The sequence below is a fragment of the Lagenorhynchus albirostris genome, chromosome 6, assembly GCF_949774975.1.
Source record: "Lagenorhynchus albirostris chromosome 6, mLagAlb1.1, whole genome shotgun sequence".
In the NCBI taxonomy this organism is placed as follows: domain Eukaryota; kingdom Metazoa; phylum Chordata; class Mammalia; order Artiodactyla; family Delphinidae; genus Lagenorhynchus; species Lagenorhynchus albirostris.
Genome location: NC_083100.1, coordinates 118,645,929 through 118,670,843, shown reverse-complemented (window position 1 = coordinate 118,670,843; position 24,915 = coordinate 118,645,929). Strand labels below are relative to the sequence as shown.

General features: G+C 43.0%; 1 protein-coding gene across 1 annotated transcript in view; it reads left to right on the top strand.

The window, feature by feature from the left end:
- The window catches only part of CYFIP1 (cytoplasmic FMR1 interacting protein 1), a 93,651-nt gene that overhangs the window by 34,119 nt on the left and 34,617 nt on the right, over window positions 1-24,915 (top strand). The window contains 9 exon segments of the mRNA XM_060153137.1: window positions 32-128; window positions 229-357; window positions 3,548-3,652; window positions 5,845-5,936; window positions 8,476-8,593; window positions 15,678-15,800; window positions 16,673-16,798; window positions 23,198-23,364; window positions 24,719-24,866. Of these exon segments, the coding sequence (XP_060009120.1) occupies window positions 32-128; window positions 229-357; window positions 3,548-3,652; window positions 5,845-5,936; window positions 8,476-8,593; window positions 15,678-15,800; window positions 16,673-16,798; window positions 23,198-23,364; window positions 24,719-24,866 (1,105 nt within the window).

Genomic DNA, 24,915 nt, shown 5'->3' with positions numbered 1-24,915 from the left:
TTGATTAATCCTTTTTTTCCCCCTTTCATAGGGCTGCTCAGTTTTTACGTAAAATGGCAGATCCACAGTCCATCCAGGAATCACAGAATCTGTCCATGTTCCTGGCCAACCACAACAAGATCACACAAGTAATTCACACTCTTGCCTCTCTGGCTGATGGGGCGCATCACTGGGGGGCTGAGGGGCGGAGAGTGGTCAGTGACACAGGTGTCTCACTCTGTGTTTCAGTCTCTGCAGCAGCAGCTCGAAGTGATTTCTGGCTATGAAGAGCTCTTAGCAGACATTGTGAACCTGTGTGTGGACTGCTATGAGAACAGGATGTACTTGACGCCCAGTGAGAAACACATGCTTCTCAAAGTACGTGTGTTAAGGGTAGGCTGCCAACAGCACCATGAGATAGGGGCAGCCCTGCTTTCATGAATAGGCTGCACTTTATGATCGTTTGGCCAACCTTTTCTCTCATGCTTGTGTGTGTGTGTGTGTGTGTGTGTGTGTGCGCGCACACGCATATATAGCACCCTCCACCCTACATGCAGTTTGCCCTACAAGTCCTTGATGCATTCCCGTGAGTGTGTTCCAAGCTTGACCCCAGTGCCAGGTAGATTACATGCCCATCCCTGGAGAAGGTGCTCGTGGGTGAGGAGTCCCTGGTCAAGGGCCTTTCTCAGTATAAAGCTTGTAGCAGAGGTTATACCAGATTCTACGTGGTAAGGATGTAATTCCTAGAAATTTAGTATGCTGTGTCACCATGATTATAGTAGACTTTTGTTGGTCAAGAAACATGCCATTTACCATATTCCTCAATATTATTCTGTTTCAAATTGGGGAGGTTTTCAATGATGTTTCTCACTGGGAAGATGAGAAGGCGTTTTTTTTTTTTTCAAACAAAAGTTTAATAACTTGTACGTGGGAGAGACCCAGGAAAACTGAGTAACTCTGAGAAGATGCTTCTGCCATTCTCTTCACTCTGCTCTCTACCTTCATGGAGGGCAGCTCTGGGGGACCCTGTTCTGGGTGTCCTGCTGACCCAAAGCCCTCCGTGCAAGTGGGCCCATCTCCAATACTTCTTCCCTGCTGGAGAGCAGCACGGAGGGATCAGAGCGAGAGGACACATCCAGTGGAGTGCTTTGTGGCAGTGGAAACATTCTGTTTGCACCTACCTGGTGCAAGAGCCCCCTGGTCATAAGTGCTTATGGAAGTCCACATTTAGTATTGCCTTGTGCTTGATGAGAAGTGGAGCTGATGTATGCACCTGGAAGAGGACACAAAAAATGACATAAAATAGCTTCATGTGAAGGGATAGCTATTAATTTCTGAGGGACTTTTAAAAATGCTTTTTACCAAAACTAGAAATATTAAAATTACAAAAAGAAAAATCTCATTGGTAAAGGCAAATACACAGTAGAGGTAGTAGATCAACTACTTACAAAGCTAGTAGCAAGGTTAAAAGACAAAAGTAGTAAAATCATCTATATTCACAATAAGTAGTTAAGGGATACACAAAACAAAAAGATGTAAAATATGATGTCAGAAACATTAAGCATTGGTGGGGAGTAAAAATGCAGGGTTATTAGAATGAGTCTGAACTTGAGATCATAACTTAAAATAATCATATATGTATATGATCATATATATATGTATATATATATATGGCTATATATCAACCTCATAATGACCACAATCAAAAATTTATAAAAAAAATTTATAATAGATACACAAAAAAGAGAAAGGAATCTAAACATAAAACTGAAGATAGTCATCAAATCACGAGGGAAGAGAGCAAAAGAAGAAAGGGACAAAAAGAAACTCTTAAAAAAAAAACCCAGGAAACAATAAAATGGCAGATGGAAATATCTGTTGTGTTTTGGGGATTGGGAAGATTAACATTGTTAAAATGTCCATACTACCCAAGGCAATCTACAGTTTCGGTGCAACCCCTAACAAAATACCAATGGCATTTTTCACAGAACTAGAACAAATAATTCTTTCATTTGTATGGAAACCAAAAAGACCCCAAATTGTCAAAACAAATCTTGAGAAAGAAGAACAAAACTGGAGGTGTCACATTCCCTGATTTCAAACTATACCACAAAGCTACAGTAATCAAAACAGGAAGGTATGGCACAAAAACAGACACATAGATCAGTGGAACAGAGAGCTCAGAAATAAACCCACACTTAAATGGGCACTTAATCCGTGACAAAGGAGGCAAGAACACGTGACAGGGAAAAGACAGCCTCTTCAATAAGTGGTGTTGGTAAAACTGGACAGCTCCTTGCAAAAGGATCAACCTGGACAACTCTCTCACACCATATACAAAAATAAACTCAAAATGGGTTAAAGATATAAATGTTAAGACCTGAAACCATAAAACTCCTAGAAGAAAACATATATTTTGGATCTGTCTCCTCAGGAAAGGGAAACAAAGGTGCAAACAAATGGGACTACATCAAACTAAAAAGCTTTTGCACAGTGAAGGAAACTGTCAAAATGAAAAGGTCACCTACTGAATGGAGAAGACATTTGCAAACAGTATATTCAGTAAAGCATTAATATCCAAGATATACGAAGAACTTGTACAACTCAATATCAAAAAAAAAATTCAGTTTAAAAATGGGCAGAGGATCTAAATCGGCATTTTTTCCAAAGAAGACATTTTTTCCAAAGAAGACAAAGTGCTGGCGAGGATGTGGAGAAAAGGGATCCCTGGTGAACGCTGGTGGGAATGTAAATTGCTGCAGCCACTAGAAAACAGTATGCTGGTTCTTCTACAATTACCATAGGATCCAGCAATTCCACTTCTGGATGTTTATGTGAAGAAAAGAAAAAGATATATGCACACCAGTGTTCATTGCAGCAGCATTGTTAACAATAGTGAAGACACAAAAGCAACCAAAGTGTAACATTGATAGATGCATAGGAAGATTTTATATAAAAATATATATATATATAATGGAGTACTATTCAGCCCTAAAAAAGAATGAAATCTTGCCATTTGTGATAACATGAATGGACCTAGAGGGTATTAGGCTAAGTGAAATAAGTCAGACAGAGAAAGACAAATACCGTATGATTTCACTTATATGTGGAATCTAAAAAACAAAACAAATGAACAAACATAAAATAGAAACAGACTCATAGATACAGAGAACAAACAGGAGGTTCCTAGTGGGGTTATTGTGGGGTGGTGGTGAATGAAATAGGTGAGATTAAGAGGTATAGACTTCCAGCTACAAAATAAATGAGTCACTAGGATGAATGTACTCCATTGGAAATATAGTCATTAATATTGTAATGTCTTTGCGTGGTGACAGATGGTAACTAGACTTATCGTAGTGATCATTTTTTAATGTGCAGAAATATCAAATCACTATGTTGTGCTCCTGAAACTAACATAGGTTGTAGGTCAACTATACTTAAATTTTTTAAAAAAGTGCTTTTTGAAAGAAGAATGGTCATTTCTAAGTTATGAACTGTAGCAGTATAAGTGTTTATGGGTAATTAAACTTGCAGGTCTGAGCTTTATGTGCCATTTTGTGATTTGCAGGTCATGGGGTTTGGTCTGTACCTGATGGATGGGAGTGTCAGCAACATTTATAAACTAGATGCCAAGAAAAGAATAAACTTATCCAAAATCGACAAGTACTTCAAGGTGAGTTACAGTTTCTAGGTAAACCTTTTTATTGAAGTGTATGCAGTTTGAGCTTTTGGAGGTCAACCTCTGTGGCTTTGTTCTGTGCTGGGAAATGCAGTTGTGGCAGGTGGGTGGGTAGGTGGAGGTAGACTGTCTCCTACCCTGTACCAGATTTGCCTGGGTTTGAACCTTGTCTAACAGAATGGTGCCATGTGTACTCTTTTGTGTCTGACTGCACCCATTCACTTTGTCAGATCATCCCTGTGGGAGCCTGCAACTATAGTTTTTACATTTTCATTGTGGTGTAGCAATGCATTTAATGACTAAACTGCAATTTATTTATCCATTCTGTCGTGATGAACATGAGATTGTTTCTGGATTTTGGCTTGTCCGAACAGTGCTGCTCTGATTCGTGCACATCTATGCACATTTCTGTTGGATGAATACCCAGTGGTGGATTGGGTATTCATCCAATAGAATGAACATTTTCAGTGTAGTAGATACAGCCTCACAACTCTCCCACATGGCTGTGCTGACTTGCATCACCACCAGCGGTGATTCTACATCATGGCCATCACTTGGCTCTGTCATTTTGTGGGGAGGAGGGGGGCATCCTGAAGGGTGTGTATGTATATCCTTGTGATTTTATTGGCTACTGTTTCCTTGTTTACTTGATGTTTCCCTGATGGCTTTTCACGGTATTATTAGTCTTTTGTGTGTTCTCTTTGTGAAGTGTCCTTTCAAGTCTCTCATTCTTTTTTTCCCCTGTTGATTTGTAGTTCTTTATGTATTCTGGGTATGTGTCCTTTGTCAGATACATGTGTTCTAAAATACATGCATTTCCCCTATGTGGCTCTTTTTTTTCACTTTCTTGAAGAGTCTTTGGTGAACTGAGGTTCTTAATTTTAATGTGGTCCAATATATCAATCTTTGATGTCCACTTTAAGAAATCTTTGATAAAGCAGACTCTCGAGAATTTTCTTTTGTGATACCTTCTAGAAGCATCACCATTTCTTTTCCATCTAGATCTATAATGCCCCTGGAACTGGCCATGTGTATGCTGTGAGGTAGGGGGTTGATATTTTTGGATTTTTTTTTTCCTGTTCTAGATATCCAGTTGACTCTGTCCAATTATTGCAAAGACCGTTTCCCCTCCATTGCTCTGAGGAGTCACCTGTGTCATAAAGCAGGTGTCTGTATGTGTGTGACTCTGCCTTAAGTTCTCTGCTCTGCCCCACTGGTCTGCACCTGCGCTCCAGGGCCATGCTGGCTTTAGTTGCTGTAGGTTTCCAGCAGGTCTACTTACCAGTCTTCAAGTTACGTTCTTCACAATTGTCTTGAGTATTGTCCCTCCATCTTTTGAAATACATTTTAGAATTGACTTGCTGATTTACACATACACACAGAAAACCCATAAACCATTTTTCCTCTTGGAATATTGTTTGTGATTCCATTGAATCTATAGATCAATTTAGGGAGAATTGATATTTTTAAAATACCGTGTCTTCCAATATACATGAACCTAATGTATTTCTGTATTCCCTTAGAATTTTAAAAATTTCTCTAGAATTCTTGGTATTGTTTTTGTCTAGAAGTCTTGCACATATTTTGTTGGATTTAATAATATATACTTTTTATTTATTTTTTGATGCTGTTGTAATTTTTTTCTCTTTAGATTTTTGTTTTCTAATACTTCCTAGTATATAGAAATAGAGTTGATTTTTTTTTTTTTAATGACCATGGATCTAGCAACAAGGTAGGTTAATTTTAATTTTTTTTTTTTTTTTTTTTTTTGCGGTATGCGGGCCTCTCACTGTTGTGGTCTCTCCCGTTGTGGAGCACAGGCTCCGGACGCGCAGGCTCAGCGGCCATGGCTCATGGCCCCCGCCGCTCCGCGGCATGTGGGATCCTCCCGGACCGGGACACAAACCCATGTACCCTGCATCATCAGGCGGACTCCCGACCACTGTGCCACTAGGGAAGCCCTAATTTTAATATTTAATTGGTTTTATGAGAGTTGGTTTTTAACTTTTATTTTGTTCTTCTTAAAGTGAACGTAGAAGTTGTTTACAACTTTTTTGCAGTAAGTGATTTGCAGAGATAACATTCAACCCACAGTAATTATTAGCATTATTCATTCTTCTTGCGATTGTATTTGGTGACTAAACATATTTAATGACCCTGTTTTTTTTTTTATTCTTTGAATACAGCAGCTCCAGGTGGTTCCGCTGTTCGGGGACATGCAAATAGAACTGGCAAGATATATCAAGACCAGCGCCCACTATGAGGAAAATAAATCTCGGTAGGCAGAGTGAGCTGTCCAGTTAGAGCATTCTGCAGCGTTCTCACTGTGGTTCCTAACACTCCACTTATCTATCCAGAGATGCCACCTTTGACATTTTCAACCACGTGGAACCGAATGCGTGATATGGTAGCCTTTTCCATGAGTGGATGTTTACATTTAAATTCATTTACAAATGCAATTTATTTCCTTAGTGGGATAGCCACATTTCAAATATTTTAATAGTTTTGGTCAGCACAGATATAGAACTTTTCCATCATCCCAAAGAGTTCTGTTAGTGCTGGCCACAAGTATGGAAGTATAACCAAATGCTCTGGATGTTTATAAAAGCTTAACAGCAACCTGCTGGGGAACGGCTGGATATTCACGTGTAACTTACAGAGGGTACAGAGCTATCACCCAAGGGCCCAACCAGGCCAGGCCCAAGGTCTCTGTGGTTGAGAATGGTCTTTACAGTTTTAAAGAGTTTTTTTTAAGATGATGGCTCTATGGCTGATGTGTGACAGAGACCGTGTAACCCCCAAATCCTAAAGCATTTGCTTTCTGGACCTGTCCTGAGAAAGATGGCCAATCCCTGTCATAAAGCATCTGCAGCTCACAGTTAGAAATGATAATAAATACACAGTACTTTTTATTGTAGCTTCCACATACCCACTTGAGTTTAATAGGATGCTTTAGTTGACTTTTGCCAAACACGTGGTCTCCATTCAGCCATGGTTTTGAAAAATACAGTTGCACCTCAATCTGGCTACTCAAAGGTAAACAGTCTTTTTCTGTGAAGACCAAATTGTAAACATGTTAGGCCTTTCTGGCCACATGTGTCACATACTCTTTTTGTTGTTGTTGTTTTTAAACGACTCTTTGAAACTGTAAAAACCATTTTGTATGGCTCTATGGCCATGCAGAAGGTACTCGCTTTGGGCCCACGTTGTATGTAGTTTGCCAGCCTCTGTGCCAGCTTGTTTCCTAACACATCTGCCATTAAATCTGATACGTGATCACCTTCCTATAAATTACATTCACTAATCTCTCTTCACTTCAGCATCAACTTGAGCTCTGATTTGGAGGGTGTGCTGATTTCCATGGTATAAATGGAAATGCCTGAGTTTAAGTTAATAATGTACAACTCACCTCCTACCCTAACAAACACAGTCAGATCCAGATCATACGTAATTGTAAAATCAGTAAGAGAATCAGGAAACAAGGAGTTTTGCATACTTTCTTTGTTTTTAATATGCTCTGTTGTAAGTCGATGGCCATTATTACCAATTAGATGCTGTGTTTCACAGCCACCAAGGCAGGTGCCTGAGCGTGCAACAACCAGCTCCAAGAGCTCAGCCCAATGGCGTAGCACCTTTGTCTGGCCACAGGGGGTGGGCACAGAGTGGGCACATGTTGGCATCGGGCTCTGGGCTTCTTGCCTCTCCTGAGGTGGACATGCTGTCTGGGGCCTGCAGGGGAGGCCAGTGTGTTTAAGGTGGACCCTGGCAGAGGGCCTGGGCCTTGTGTGCTTACTGCACACTCAGGGAGCTGCCTTTGCTCATGCCGTAATCACGTAATCCTGTAGTAAAATCAGAAAGTTAAAAAGTGATGCTGCTTGAGATAGTGTACTGATCACCTTGAAAACTGGTAATCTGAATCCTTCCCTTCTAGCAAAGGGGACCAACTTGTTAAAACATGGTGTGAGTTGGTGCTGAGTCCGAGGGAACCGAGGGAACCGCTCTGAGCCCAAAGCAAGGCCCATGCTTTCTGCCCAAGAAGTCCAACAGATTTAATTTTTTTTTTCTTTTTTTTTTTTGTGGTACGCGGGCCTCTCACTGCTGTGGCCTCTCCCGTTGCGGAGCACCGGCTCCGGACGCACAGGCCCAGTGGCCATGGCTCACGGGCCCAGCCGCTCCGCGGCATGTGGGATCCTCTTGGACCGGGGCATGAATCCGCGTCCCCCGCATCGGCAGGCGGACTCCCAACCACTGCGCCACCAGGGAAGCCCAGATTTAATTCTTGGTACACATTTTTCCACCACATTGACTGTATCCGTTTGCTGCTGAAATGGTGTGTTGTGCAAATAGTTAGCTATAGCAACACTGTCTAATTTCCAAGTTTCAACTCTCTCATTAAGGATAACTTTTGTCCCTGAGTCCTTGGCTGACTTGTTTTGTACTATAGCTATGTTTTCATATGTGAGTAATAAGGAAATATTAGTTCCTGCCTACTCTGCAGTAATCTGTCAAGGGGCCCTGCAAGGGTGTTGCAGTGTCCTGAATTCAGCAACACCTCTCAGCTTTGTGGTAAGTAGTTTGCCGATTAAGGAGAAATTACGGTTCCTTTTCCAGAATACAGACATGAGAAGGTAGGACGCAGCCCTGACACAGGGAGATGAGGCAGGCCTGGCTCTGTTTCCATGCGGAGAATTCCACGTTTCCTCTGCATCTCTACCTCTTGGCTGCAACGGGGCTCCCGGGGTGGTAGGTGGGCCTGCTGTGCATGTGCCCTCAGCCAGTCGCCTGTCAGGTAACACATGCTTCCCCTTTACCACCAGATGGACGTGCACATCCTCCAGCAGCAGCCCACAGTACAACATCTGCGAGCAGATGGTACAGATCCGGGAGGACCACATGCGCTTCATCTCGGAGCTGGCGCGCTATAGCAACAGCGAGGTGAGTGGCCTCTGCCTGCAAAGCACACCTGGGGACATGGGGTCTGGTGTGGCCCTTGTATTCTCTGCGCCCAAATACTACCATTGATCGCTTTGAGAAACATAGTTTAGCACTGCGTGCTTAAAAAGCACTGATAATAATGGATGAGGCAGGGCAAATATAATGGAGTTTGTTTGGATCTGTTCAGCTGTACAAGAAAGCATCTTCTTTTTTCAGAAAAACGTTAACACGGGACTGAGGACTGAGGTGAGACCATGAATTAAGTGCATTTCCTAGTGTAGTTCCATGGTTCCAAGCTGCTAGGAGAGGGGTGGGGAGAGTGGAGGACGTCAGGAACAGAAGGGGTGGTTCTGACTCGCGCCCCTTTCGTGTCTAGAGGGAGAAAGTGCAGGAGCCTCCGAGTCGGTGGGCAGATGCGTCGAGTGCCCAGAGGAGACCTGGAGTTGCGTGTTGGAGGAAGTGGGGTCTCTTCGGCCGTGGGCCTTGTTAATTCCTTCCAGCTTTGCAGCTGGACTCTCTGTGTCCTTGCTTGGGCCGGTCACATTCCCCACACCTGCCCCAAGCCTGGCTCCAGGCCATTGCTGCTCGCGCATGGGGTGGGTGGCACGGGGGTCTGAGCGAGGGGGAGCGGGAGTGTCGTTTCTCACGTCTTAGTGGACTGGGCACTGAGGTCAGGGTCAGGGCGGTGGTCAGTGGTGTGGGTGCTACAGGTGGTCTAGAGGAACCCGGGGACTTGGGGCCACATACGCAGGTCTGGTTTCCGAGATCGCGGTACCTCGGGGTTCTCGGGAGGCCCATTACATTTGGGGGGAACAATCTGTTGGTCCTGCTCATTGCAGGACAATGTGCACTCTATCCCTCACCCCCGAGCACTTGTCGTCGTGTAACCAAGATGACTGAAAGACAGCCCCAATGCTTGGGGCACATCGCCTCCTTGCAGACCCCAGGTGGGCAGCCGACTCCCCATGAGGAACGTTAGCTCACCCCTCTGTGGAGGCCAGTGCAGCCCGAAGAGTAGAGGTGGGGGCCAGTCCCCAGGACTTCATGATTTAGTTGTAAACTGAGTTCCTAAGATGTTCTCAAACAACACAGAGAGCTGGCTTCTACCTTTCCAACTAGGAGCCCTTGACAGCATGCATGGTTCCTGTGTGCCTTCTGGTGTCTGCTCTTGTGCCTTTATAATCAGATGATGGTTTTTTGTTTTTTAAAAAAGGGCGTATGCGTGTTTTTTTTTTTAAAGAAGATGTTGGGGGTAGGAGTTTATTAATTAATTTATTTATTGTTGCTGTGTTGGATCTTCATTTCTGTGCGAGGGCTTTCTCTAGTTGTGGCAAGCGGGGGCCACTCTTCATCGCGGTGCGCGGGCCTCTCACTATCGCGGCCTCTCTTGTTGCGGAGCACAGGCTCCAGACGCGCAGGCTCAGTAGTTGTGGCTCACGGGCCCAGTTGCTCCGCGGCATGTGGGATCCTCCTAGACTAGGGCTCGAACCCATGTCCCCTGCATTAGCAGGCAGATTCTCAACCACTGCACCACCAGGGAAGCCCATAGATGATGATTTTAATAAGAGAAAAGAGATCTACCTTTAAAAGCTTTGCACAGTTTATTTTTAAACAGATTTATGAAGACATAATCCACATACCAGACAATTCTCTGATTTAAATTATACAATTCAAAGGTTTTTAGTCCATTGCTGAACATTTTCATCATCTCCCAGAGCAACTCTGCACCCATAGCAGTTACTCCCCATTCCCCTTCCTTCTAGCACGTGGCAATCTACTTTCTATCTATGGATTTGCCTACTGGACTTTATATAAATGGAATCATAATATGTGCTCCTTGGTGACTGGCTTTTTTCATTTGACATAGTATTTTTAAGGTTCATCCATGTTATAGCATGTATCAGTAATTTTATGGCTTATTTATAATATTTATAATAATTTTATGGCTGAATAATACTCCACTGCTTGGACACACCACATTTTGGTGGTTTGTTCATCTGCTGTTGACTGATGGACAGTGGGTTACAAATAACGCTACTGTGAACATCCTCGTACAAGTGTTGTGTGGACGTAAGGTTTCATTTCTCTTGGGTAGCTATCTAGGAATGGAATTGCTGAGTCTTATGGCACCTCTGTGTTGAACATTTTGAGGAACTGCCAGGCTGTTTTCAAGGTGGTTGCACTATGTTACACCCACCAGCAGTCTGTGAGTGTCTGATGTCCCCACATCCTTGCCAGCACTTGTTGCTGTTTTTTTGATTCTGGCCATCCTAGTGAATGTGAAGTGGTATCTGGTTGTGGTTTGGATTTGCATTTCCTTAATGACTAATGAAACTGAGTATCTTTTCATATGCTCATTGGCGAGTTTTTAAAAATGTCTCTTGAAGTCATTTGCCCATTTTTAAATTGGGTTATTTACCTTCTTTTTACTGTAGAGTTGTGTGAGTTCTTATATTCTATCCCTTATCTGTTATGTGATTTTCAAATATTTTCTCCTGTGTCTGTTTGCTGTCTTGATGGTGTCCTTTGAAGCACAGTTTTTTATTTGTGATGTGGTCCAATTTTATCTATTTTTTCTTTGGTTGTTTGTGCATTTGGTCATAATGAAGAAACCATTACCTAACCCAAGTCACAAAGATTTACTCCTCGTTTTCTTCTAAGAGATTTGTAGTTTTAGCTCTTATATTTAGATCTATGATCCATTTTAAGTTACTTTTTTTTTTTTCACGATACGCAGGCCTCTCACTGCTGTGGCCTCTCCCGTTGCGGAGCACAGGCTCCGGACGCGCAGGCTCAGCGGCCATGGCTCACGGGCCCAGCCGCTCCGCGGCACGTGGGGTCTTCCCGGACCGGGGCACGAACCCGTGTCCCCTGCATCGGCAGGCGGACTCTCAACCACCGTGCCACCAGGGAAGCCCCCCAGTACTGTTTTTAAAATTCCATTCTTTCCCCACTGAAGGCACCCTCAACAGAAATCAAGTGACTGTACACCTCCATATTCATTATAACATTATTTACAAGAGCCAAAGCAAAGAAACAGCCTAAGTGTCTATAGACAGATGAATGGATAAAGAAAATGTGGCATACAGTATGCAATGGAATATTATTCAGCCATACAAAAGAAGGAAATCCTGGGACTTCCCTAGTGGTCCAGTCGTTAAGACTTCGCCTTCCAATGACGGGGGTGCAGGTTTGATCCCTGGTCAGGGAGCTAAGATCCCACATACTTTGTGGCCCAAAAAAAACCCAAACATAAAACAGAAGCAATATTGTAACAAATTCAATAAAGACTTTAAAAATGGTCCACATCAAAAAAATCTTAAAAAGAACAAAATCCTGGCATTTGTGACAACATGGATGGACCTTAAAGGGCATTATACTAAGTGAAATAAGTCAGACAGAGAAAGACAAATACTATTTAATATCACTTTATGTGGAATCTAAAAAAAACCAAACTCATGGCTACAGAGAACAGATTGGTGGGTGCCAGAGGCAAGAGGTGGGAGAAATGGGTGAAGATGGTCAAAAGGTACAAACTCTCAGTTATAAGATAAATAATTTCTGGGGATGTAATATACAGCATGGTGACTACAGTTAACAATACGGTATTGCATATTTGAAAATTCCTAGGAGAGTAAATCTTAGAAGTTCTCATCACAAGAAAAAAAATTGTAACCATGTGAGTTGGTGAATGTTAACTTACTGTATAATCACTTCACAATATATGCATATCAAATCAAATCATTGTACACCTTAAACTAATACAAAGTTGTGTGTCAGTGTGTCAGTTATTTCTCAGTAAAACTGGGTGATGGGGGGATCAATTGATTCTACTCCTGAGGCTTTATTTCTGGGCTCTCAGTTCTGTTCCATTGACCTTTTGTCAGTCCTTATGCCACTACCACACTGTCTTGATTTTACAGTTTTATAGTAAATCTTAAAACCAGATAATATAAGCCCTACAGCTTTGTTCTTCTTTTTAAAGATTGTTTTGTCATCTTTGTCAAGATTATTTGTGGATCCTTTGCATTTCCTTATGAATCTTAGGATCAACCTGTCAATTTCTACAGAATAAGGCATCTGGAATTTTAATAGGGATTGCACTGAATCTGTATATCAGTTTGGGGAGTATTGCCATCTTAACAAGATTGAGACCTCCAATCCATGAACATGGGGGATGTCTTTCCATTTGTTTAGTCTTTCTTTGATATCTTTCAAAAATGTTTTATCATTTTCGGAGTACAAGCTTTATACTTATTCTGTTACATTTATTCCTAAGTGTTTTATTCCTTTTGATCCTATTGTAAATGGAGTTATCTTTTTAATTTTATTTTCAAGTTGTTTGCTCAGTTTCTTTTGACTAGAGGGTAAGGATTTGTACTGAGCAGGGACAGCGGCTGGGTTTGAATAGTTCATGAGAATGTCAGTGCAGCTGTGCACAGACCCTGAGTCCTCAAGAGCCCCCAGATCTGTTCAGTTTCTAACAGTGACCAGAGCCAGGTTCTGGGTATAAATTTTGTTTGCTTGTTTGTTTTTCAATTTCTCCGTTACGTAAATGTTCAAGCATACAAAGGGGGAGACCAGTCCTGGCCCCTCAGGTGCCACGCTGAGCTTAATCACCTGCCCCTTTTCAATTATTCCTCCAACCCTGTGCCTCGGTCTGGGTTAGCTTGAAGCAATCCAAGATAACATAGCACTCTCTCTGAAAGTATTTCCCATGTGTCTCTATAAGATAAGGGCCCTTTTTAACATATAACCATAATACCATCCCACCTAAAAAACCAACAAATGTATTCCCTAATATTAAATAGTGGGTCATTGTTCAGATTTCCCGTTTGCTCATTATCATTAGCGGTGTATTTTTCCAGGTTTGTGTGCCTCAGGACCCAAATAAGTTCCATACACTGCAGTTGGTTGACATGCCTGTCCCAACCATCTCCCTCATTCCCTCTGGTGTCATTTGCCATGATTTCTGTCCCCTGTGTGTCCTGTACGCTGCCGGCTCAGGGCCCTGGTCATAGTCAGCTCCCACTGTCCCGGCCCATTTGGCCTCTCGGTGGCCATGCTGAGGGCTGCTGGGGGGTCCAGCTGACTCTCTGGGATGTGGACGGCTGCATCCCCTGCCCTGATGTGAGACTTCACCAGGCCTCAGCTTGGTGGTCCTCTCAGCTCCTTGCGCCTTCCAGAGCTGGATTCCTTTGCTTTATGCATCAGGTGTTAAAATAATTGATTCCCTAGCATATCTAAAGAAACAAACCAGCTTTTGGAGTACTGTTTTCTAGTCAGTCTACTTCAGTTTCCTTCTGCCTTTTTCTTTTTTCTCCCATGGTGAAAGTCCTCGTTCTTAAAGATTTTTTTTTTTTTTTGGCGGTACACGGGCCTCTCACTGTTGTGGCCTCTCCCGATGTGGAGCACAGGCTCCAGATGCGTAGGCTCAGTGGCCATGGCTCACGGGCCCAGCCGCTCTGCGGCATATGGGATCTTCCCGGACCGGGGCACGAACCCGCGTCCCCTGCATCGGCAGGCAGACTCCCAACCACTGCGCCACCAGGGAAGCCCAGCATATTTTGACTGGGGTCAGACTATATGTCTCAGTATACACTCAGCAGTCTTAAAATAGCAGTACTGGCACTGCTAATAACAATTACTAGAAATTCAGATTTTTATTTTATTATTATTGTTTTTTTTTGCGGTACGCGGGCCTCTCACTGCCATGACCTCTCCCGTTGCGGAGCACAGGCTCCGGACGTGCAGGCTCAGCGGCCATGGCTCACGGGCCCAGCCCCTCCACGGCATGTGGGATCTTCCCGGACCGGGGCACGAACCTGCATCCCCTGCATCGGCAGGCGGACTCTGAACCACTGCGCCACCAGGGAAGCCCTTCAGATTTATTTTGCAGTTAATTTTGTCCTTAGATTTCTTCCTCTAGGGATGTTACATCAAATTGTTATTTTTCAAAGTCACTGAAGTGGTTTGTTTTGTGTTGGTCTCAGCCTACAGATAGTGATGCCTGGACCTGTACTCCTCTTGGCAGTCCCCACAGACACCCCACCTCCAGCCCGCACCAGAGCCAGTGTTGTGGCTGGACTGGCTTGTGGTCCTCACGATTGCCACATACCCTCTGCAATGATCATCAGGGAACTTTGAGAAAAACAAGTTTGATTACTCACAGGTCCTAGAGGGTACACAGCACACCCAGAGCCCCAAAGCGAGGTCATAGGTAGAGAGGGAGGGAGCACAGACCTGGGTCTCTGCCTTTGTCAGGGCTGAGGGTGGGGTGCCTAGGGTTTCACGGGTTCACTGTTGGTGAATTTAAAACATAAGAGCAGGGATGAAGGTGTGGGAGGAGAAAAGCCCTGTTGGCAGTTATCTAGGTCACCATGGGCTTTCTAGAAGGGGAACTTCATGGATGGGCTGGCTCTTTATCTACTTGGGTAGCTGGCAATATGTTTATTCAAGATGGTTGTCTTTGAAATGGATGACTTGGCAACCAAAACCTTAATGTTAGGCACTTACACTACATGGTTCCTCTGTCTGGTCACAATGCCAATTCAGTCCTACACAGCTCAGTTCATTGTTTCATTTTGCGTTTGAGTTTGGGGGATTGCTTTTTCCCCCTAATTTAATTTTATATCATAATATATAAACTGTTTATGTGGTTCTAAAGTCAGATCTGTCAGAGGAGGTATGTTCAGAGAAGTCTGCCTTCCTCTCTACCCTCTGCTTTCCTGGCCTGTAGATAAACATTCTTAAATCTAAGTTTTCATTATTTGATATAAGCAAATACACATGTGAGCACGTTTTCCTTTATTAGCTAAGTTAGAAACATGCTGTGCGCATGTTTCAGGAGGGACCAGGTCTGCAAACCCCTCCAGCGCAGGCTGTGGCGGCCTTTCTCTGTGTTTTGAGCTACGTGTGCCCATCACGCGGGCTCTGCAGTTGCTCTGCCTTTTGATGCACGGAAGAGTCTTGTGCTCATATCATTTTCTACTTCGTGAGTGTGCATTTGGGGTAGGCTTCTAGATTGGGTTTGATAGGTGGTTTCTTGGACGTTTGTGACTTCTTGATGCTCTGTCTCCTCTAGGTGGTCACAGGCTCAGGCCGCCAGGAGGCTCAGAAGACGGATGCTGAGTACCGGAAGCTCTTCGACCTGGCGCTGCAGGGCTTGCAGCTGCTGTCCCAGTGGAGTGCTCACGTGATGGAAGTGGTGGGCACTCTCACTTTTATTTGGAAATGTACCCCCTACTTGGTTAGAAGTGCTTTTCTTCCCAAACTTGACTAAATTATATTTTTTCTGCATTAACTTTGGTCTTTGGATCAAGAACAAATTGGCTTTTTATCTTTGGCACTAGAAATAAGAGTATATATTAATTTAAATGTTTCTAAGACGGCTCAATGTACACTTCATTTACATATATTACAAATAAAGGGCCTTATCTTTTAAAACATATTGATAGAATTAAATTTGTATAGTTATGATGATTTTTAATGCTCATTTTTTTTTAAACAGCACTCTCTGTGTATTTCTAGCCATGAGTTTCTTTTGTTTAGGATTAGTAAAGTGGTTTCTGATGCATAGAAAGATTTGGATACCCGAAAGTCATAGAGGATTTTCCCTTTTGTTGTTTATTTTGCTCAGATAAGGATGATTATATTTGGATGGGTACCTGATTGTTTGAAAGGCTGATTCTTTTAGAAATGGTGATGAAATGCTTATAGTCTTAGATATTCCACATAAAATATCCAGGCCTTTTTACCTCATGTATGTCTTAAGTTTCTGATGTATTACTTGAACCTGAAGTCACATTGCCAGAAAATTTTGCAGTTTTATGGAGATGGACTATGTATGCGTGTGTGTGGTGTCTGTGTGTGTGTGTGCACGTGTAGTATGCATGTGCCCGTGTGTGCATGTATAGTATGCATGTGTGTGCGAGCACACATGCCGCTGTGTGACTTTCAGACTCAGTGAACAATAGAAGGCTGACCTTTGGTAGCTTTGGTGATGGTCCTGTGAGTCAGACCAGCAGTTAAGCATTTCGCATTCAGTGTGGCTGTCTCCCCTCTTTTTGACCACACCAGTATTCGTGGAAACTTGTGCACCCAACGGACAAGTACTCCAACAAGGACTGCCCTGACAACGCCGAGGAGTATGAACGTGCCACCCGCTACAACTACACCAGCGAGGAGAAGTTCGCCCTGGTGGAGGTGTGCTTTGTCTGCTTTCTCTTCCTTCTTTGACTCTGGCCTGAAACTGTCTTCCCTTTACAAAGCAAAGGCAAAAACATGAATGAACTGCTTATCTGATGTCATTGTATCTGTGTAGGGCGGCCCTTTGCATCTGTCACAGTTGTCAAAACAGAGAGTAAAATAGGTTGTGGGTTCCCGGTCTCTGCGTGGACACTCCCCTGGGGCAGTCGGGCTATGTTCTGAGTGAGAGCCTGGGAGCTGCAGCAGCTTCTTTATGGCTACACACAAGAGGAGTGAGCCAGGACCTGGGTGTCTGAGGGAGAAGAGCCCCTTTCACAGCTCTGTGGTCCCCAGCTCAGCACTGTCATTAGGACCCTTTGGATGAATATTTCTTAATTGCTCTGCCATCCAGTGTTTGGATGTAGATTTTGTAGCTGTACATTTCCTGCCTTATTTAAGGAATCTTTGCATACCCCAAGGTCATGAAGATGTCTCCTATGTTGTCTTCTGGATGTCTTATTCTGCTTTCACATTTGGATCTGAAATGTCCCCACCAACCCTCCCAACTGCTCTTCTTGCCGCCTCTGTTGTGAGTCAGGTGACCATACCTGGGCAGGTGTGTTTCTGCTCATGTTCTAATCCATTGGTCAGTTTGTCTATCCTTTCCTAACACCCCTCTGTGTTAATTATAATAGTTAATCATGTGTCTGGTACAGCAGGTCTTTCTGTCTTCAAGAGTTCCTTAGCTATTCTTGCTCTTTGTATTTTCATAAACATTTTAGAATCACCTTTCCATGTCCCAGTGAAACCTGTTAGAATTTTTTATGAGGATATGAATAAACCTATAGATCATTTTAGGAAGAATTGACAAATTTATAAAATTAAGTCTTTTATGAATCTGGTATGTCCCTCCATTTGTTAAGATTCTCTAAGATCTCTTTTCATCTGTAAAACTTTTTCACACCTTTTGTTGGCTTTATTTCTAGGTATTTGATATTTGATGGTGTATTTTAATTTTTTTCTAAATGTTTATCACTGATGTTTAAAATCAGAATTATTTTTTGTATTTTCCTTGTATCCACCAACTTGTCTAAACTCACTTATTAATTATAATAAATTACCCATATATTCTTTTGGATTTTCTACTTATATAATCATATCATCTGGAAATGATGACAGTTTTATTTCTCCCCCTTCTGTTTTTTTTTTTTTAATCACACTGGGTAGGATCCCTACTCATTAAATAGAAGGAGGCTCTAGGCATCTTTGTCTTGTTTCTCATCTCAAAGGGAAAGCTTTCAGCATCTCACCGTATGATATATTTGCTGTAGGTTCCTTATAGCCACCCTTCCTCAGATCAGAAAAGTGGCCTTCTATTCCTTGTTTGCTAAGAGATTTTATCATGGATTTTCTATTAGTTTTATAAAACACTTCTGCATCCGTTGAGATAGTTTTATGACTTTTTTATTCCATTAATGTGGTAGATTTACACTGAGAGGATTTTTTGGATCCGGTTTGATGTTAAGCTAGCCTTGCATTCCTGGTTTAAACTCAACTTGTTCATGATATATTATCCTCTTTATATATTGCTGGATATAAGTTGTTAATATTTTGATTTGGATTTTGCATTAAGGTTCATGAGTAAGAGTGGCTTTTGATAATACTTTTTTCTTTCAGTGTTTCATTTTAGAATACTTTTAGATTTACAGAAAAATTGCAAAGGTAGTACAGTGAATTCCTATATACCCCACACCCATTTTCACTTATTACTAACATCTTACATTAGTGTTGTTACATTTTTAATAAGCCAGTATCAATACATTATTATTAGCTAAAGCCCTTGCTTTATTCATATTTCCTCACTTTTCTATAACGTTCTTCCTCTGATCCAGGATCCTACATCACATATAGTCAATCTTGTGTCCTTTGGCTCTTCTAGGTCACAACAGTGTCTCAGACTTTTCTTGTTTGTGATGACCTTGACGGTTTTGAGGAGTGCTAGTCAGGTGTTTTTAGAATGTCCCTCAATTGGAATTTATCTGATTTTTTTTTTTTTTTTGCGGTACGCGGGCCTCTCACTGTTGTGGCCCCTCCCACTGTGGAGCACAGGCTCCGTACGCGCAGGCTCAGCGGCCATGGCTCACGGGCCCAGACGCTCCGCGGCATGTGGGATCCTCCCAGACCGGGGCACGAACCTGTGTCCCCTGCATCGGCAGGCGGACTCTCAACCACTGTGCCACCAGGGAAGCCCTATCTGATGTTTTTTTCTTGATTAGACTGGGGTTGTAGTTTTTGCGAAGGAGGACCACAGAGCTGTTTTCATCACCTCACATGCGAGGTCCATGCTGTCACTGTGGTTCATCATTGCTGGTGTTGCCCTTGGTCACCTGGCTGAGGTTACCCACACCGGCCATCGCCCCCTTTCATAGGGCGCTTTTGGGGAGGAAGTCACTGTGCTTAGCCCACACCTGAGGAGTGGGTAACATTGCTTTTTGATAACCTTCCACTCTAGTTTTTGGATGCTGGCTTTGTAAAATGGCTCACAGCACTTCCTTCTTTTCTGTTGTCTGTAGTGGTTTGTGTAAGATGTTATTTTTTTCCTTAAATGTTTTCTAGCATTTATTGGTGAAGCTTTTCCTTTATGGGATGGTTTTTGAAACTTTCAATGTCTTTGCTATATGTAGGGGTATTCAGATTTTCTGTTTCTTCTTGTATCAGTTTTGGTAAGTTGTATTTTCAAAGGTTTTCTAAGAATCTTTCTAAATTTTCTAATTTTTGACACAGTTTTTTATAGTATGTTCTCATCTTATTGGTAACAGCTTTTTCCCCCCGCATACCATACAGTTCACCCATTTAAAGTGTAAAATCCAGTGCTTCGGGGATACCTATTCACAGAATTGTGCAATCACAATCAAATTTGGAACATTTTTGTCGCCTCAAAAAGGAACCCATTAGTAGTCACCCCCCCCCCACCCCCATTCTCCCCTTTCTTCATCCCGCGGCAGCTACCCGTCTACCGTCTGACTCTGTAGATTTGCTTATTCTGGGCATTTCATACAATACGTGGCTGTGATTGGCTTCGTTCACTTAACATAATATTTTCAAGGTTCACACATGTATCAGTATTTCGTTCTTTTCATTGCCAAATCATATTCCATTGTATGTGTATGTCACATTTTATTTATCCATATTAGCTGATGGATACTTGGATTGTTTTCGTTTTTCACTTTTGAGTAATGCTGCTATGAACTTTTGTGTATAGATTTTTGTGTGGACTTGTTTTCGTTCCTTCTGGTGATACACCTAGGAGTAGAATTGCTGGGTCATATGGTATCTCTGTGTTTAACATTTTGAGAAGCTACCAGGTGGTTTGCAAAGTGGTAGCACTACTTTACATTCCTACCAGCAGTGCTAGAGGGTCCCACTTTCTCCAACTCCTTGCCAACCCCTGATATCTGTCCTTTGATTCCAGCTATCCTACTAGATATGAAGTAATATCTCATTGTGGTTTTGATTTGCATTTTTATAACAACTAATGCTGTTGAGCATATTTTCTGTGCTTATTGATAGTTTGTATATCTTTGGAGAAATGTCTGTTCAGATCCTTTGCCCATTTTTTAATTGAATTAGTTGTCTTTTTATTATTGCGTTCTCTATATATTCTAGATACCAGTTCTTATCAGACATATGATTTGCAGTATTTTCTCCCATTAACTTTTTACTCTCTTCATGGGGTCTTTTGAAGCATAAAAGTCTTTAATTTTGATAAAGTGCAGTTTTTCAATTTTTCCTTTGGTTACTTGTGCTTTACTGCCTAACCTAAGTCACAAAGATTTATTCCTATGTTTTGCCTCATATATTTGAGGTGTGATCCATTTTGAGTTAATTTTTTTGTGGTGTGAGGTAGGGTGTTCTGTCAGGGGTTCCCAAGACCACCCTCAGGCTAGATTTGCTAGAAGGACTCACAGGACTAAGTAGCTGTTCTATTCAAGGTTATGATTTATTATAGCAAAAGGACACAAATTAAAATCTGCAAAGGGAAAAGACACCTGGGTGAAGTCCAGGAGAAACCAGGTGCAAATTCCAGTGTCCCCCTCCTATTGGAGCTGCAGGGGATGTGCTTAATTCTCCTGGCAGTGATGGGTGATAACAGATGCAAAGTGCTGCCAACCAGGGAAGCTCACCTGAGCCTTGGTGTCCAGGAATTTTATTGAGGGTCAGTAATGTAGGCATGTAGCACATGCACGATTGACCTCAGCTACTCAGACTCCAGATCCAGAGCAAAAACAGCTGTTTGCTATAAATCACATTGTTAGCATAAAATATCTGGTGAAACTGCTATTGCAATGGCCCAAAGCCTCAGGCACACAGACATTCTTCAGGCTGAGTATTCCAGTGGCTCAGAGTTGGTTCCTAGGAGCCAACCAAGGGCCAGACCTTTCCTGGGAACGTGCAGGGTTTGGTCATCCCAGGCCTGCTGAGATGACCCTTTCCTACACAGGAGTCCAGCTTCATTCTTTTGCATGTGGATATTCAGTTGTACCAATACTATTTGTTGAAACGATAATATTAACCCATTGAATTATTTTCACACCCTTCTTGAAAATTAATTGACTATAAATGTGAGGGTTTATTTCTGGACTCTTAATTCTGTTCCACTGATCTGTATGTTTATCCTATTCCAGTATAGTCTCATAATCTCTTAATATTTGTAAATCGTGTGGTAGTGTCCCCTCTTTATTTGTAATGCTTGTAATTCATGCCTTATCTGTTTGTTTTTTCTTGATCAGTCTTGCTGAGCATTTGTTTGTTTATAAAACAGCTTTATCTTAGTTGATCACCCTCTATTATATGCTTGTTTTCTATTTCATTAATTTTTGCTTTTAGATATTCATTTCCCTCTACTTTTGGAGAGGGTTATTTTGTTTTACCTTTTTATAAATTGGTGATCAGTATTAGGTTATTATTATCTTTAGGCTTTTCTGTTTTCTAATATATGCATCCAAAGTTCCAAATTTACCTTTCAGCACACCTTTTCCTACATCCCATAAGTTTGAATATATAGTAATTTCATTTTCATTCAGATTGCTGTGAATTTGAATTCAATTCAACTTCAGTTGGAGAATTTGTTGTTTTAAATAGAAAAGTTCCCTTTTTTTTCTCATTAGAAAAACAACCCAGATTCATCATATAAATCCTCAAAGCAAACAGAGAAAACACACATGTGAGATGAGGACAGGATCATGTCTCTGATGCCATCACAAAAATGAACTTTAAGCAGTTCAGTGCATTTTCTTCTGACCTTTTTATGCATATTAATTCACTGTGCCATTATTGTTTAACACAGGGGTCCCCAACCCCCTGGCCACACAGCAGGAGGTGAGCGGCAGGCGAGCGAGGGAAGCTTCATCTGTATTTACAGCCTCTCCCCATCGCTCTCATTCCTGCCTGAGCTCTGCTTCCTGTCAGATCAGCGGCGGCATTAGATTCTCATAGGAGCGCGGACCCTACTGTGAACTGCGCATGTGAGGGATCTAGCTTGTGCGCTCATTATGAGAATCTAATGCCTGGTGATCTGAGGTAGAGCTGAGGCAGTGATGCTAGCACTGGGGAGCAGCTGCAAATACAGATTATCATTAGCAGAGAGGTTTGACTGCACAGAGACCATAATAAATCAATTGCTTGCAGACACGTATCAAAACCCTATCAGTGAGTGGCAAGTGACAATTAAGCTGCATCTTACGGAGTAGACGGGACATAAGCAACACAGTTCGGGTATCACTGTCTCCCATCACCCCCATATGGGACCATCTAGTTGCAGGGAAACAAGCTCAGGGCTCCCACTGATTCTGCATTATGGTGAGTTGTATAATTATTTCATTATATAGTACAATGTAATAATAATAGAAATAAAGAGCACAATAAATGTAATGCACTTGAATCATCCCAAAACCTTCCCCCCCACCCCATCCTCAGAAAAAGTGTCTTCCATGACACCGGTCCCTGGTGCCAAAAAGGTTGGGAACCGCTGGTTTAAAGATGGGATTTGGGTTACAAGCTTGTAACTTCTTTCTTCCTGTCCAGATAATAACAAATTTGCTTTCCTGAATCTTTTTCTGTTTTGTTGAAGTCTTTCACAGAGAGGTGCACCCTAAGGCATTCAGCAGTATTTTGAGTCAGTTACCAAATCCCCATATTGGCTCCAGGCCAAGCAGATCTGTCCCTGCCCTCGAGGCACTCATGGTCTGATGGGGTCAGACCTAGGAACAGGGACAGCTACAGGTGCAGAGCAGAAACACAGGAGGCCAGGGAGAGGCCCGGTGCTTGGGGGAGGCAGTCTCCTGGCATGTGTCAGGCCCATGGAGCTCAGCTGTGACCCTCCAGCACACTGAAGATCATGTGTCCGTGCCCCTTCAGGTGATCGCCATGATCAAAGGCTTGCAGGTGCTGATGGGCAGGATGGAGAGCGTGTTCAACCATGCCATCCGCCACACTGTCTACGCCGCGCTGCAGGACTTCTCCCAGGTCACCCTCAGGGAGCCGCTCAGGCAGGCCATCAAGAAGAAGAAAAACGTCATCCAGAGGTCAGTGCTGCTGTACACACTCCCTGCACAGTCATCCAAAACTGAAGGATCAGCTTAGGTTTGAACAGCTGTAGGGTTAACATTTTCATAAAGTGCATTTATATTCAACCTCCAGACACCCTTTGGGTGAATTTCCTCTAAATGTAATGCAGTGGGTCCAATTATTAACCTGAGCAACCCACAATAAATCAACTACAGAAGGTCCAGGCAGTCTGGAGAACCAGGGACAAGGGGGTGCTTATCTGGGGCCTGGGAGTGTCTCAAAATCTGTCTGGCAGTTCTGTTCACCAGGCCTGTAGGGACACACAACCCAGAATCTCATCTCCCATTTCTTCAGTATTTTTGCTTCTGTTCCTTCTCGCCTGTCTTACAAATGAGTCAAAAACTATTGCGTTGGCCAAAAAGTTTGTTCAGGTTTCGCCGTAAGAGGCTGCAGAAAAACCCGAACGACTTTTTGGCCAACCCAGTACATACATATTGCAGAGTTCCTGTAGCAATCTTGAGCTAGTTTTCTATGAATGTTTAGCCTTTTAGATAAAGTTTTCTTTCAGAGACATTTACCTAAAATGAAGCTCACAGGGGCTCACACATGTACTGATTTCATTTTGTTGCTTTATATAATTGTCACCTGATATGGAATGACTTTAGCATTAATAAGATCTTACACTGTGAGGTTTCCCAGTTTGTGTTCTCTCTCCTGGAGGGCTTAGTAAAGGTTTTCATATTTTCAGTAGTGCCTTGGTTTTGCTCACGCTTACTGTGATGGAGCCTCACCACTGGGAAATGTGCAGCGTAGCCTTAGAGTAACTCTGGATTTAGCTAGAGCTTTCCCCGTGAGGTGATTAGGATGGGCGTGTGGGTGTGGCGTCTGCCCTGAGGGTGGCACTGTGGAAGACTCCGAATGGTGGAGCCCTGTTGGGAGTGGGGGCATCCCGATGTCCAGGTGAGTTGGGGACATGGGCAAAGTCCCCAGTATTGTGCTGGTGACTTCAAATTCAAGTTAGAAAATGGGATGACTCGCAGGGAGGTTGAGTTTCAGCTCTGGGTGATGTTTGGGGTCTGTCCTCTTGCTGCCCTGAGTATGTCTCAGTGTTTAGGAAATAAAACATCACGTCTGGGCTAATTGATGCAAAATGCAACTACATTAGATCCTCTGAGGGTAGTAATGTCCCCAAGAAAACGATCTATTTTTAAAGTTTCACGTTGAACTGGTCCATTACGACGTCTCCCCCCTGCCTCCGGAGGGATTCACGTGTGAGAGTTGTCTGTGTGAGAGGCGAAGCGATGCTGTGACTGTAAAGGTGCCGAGCCTGTCAGCACTGCATCTGCCCTGACAGCTTGACGGGCGGTTTAGTGTCCTGCAGGCCATCAGGAAGACCGTGTGTGACTGGGAGACAGGGCACGAGCCCTTCAACGACCCGGCCCTGCGGGGCGAGAAGGACCCCAAGAGCGGCTTTGACATTAAAGTGCCACGGCGCGCCGTGGGACCCTCTAGCACCCAGGTTCTTGTTCCCCGATCCCCTGTCGCTGCCTGTTCCCCTGAGTGGGCTG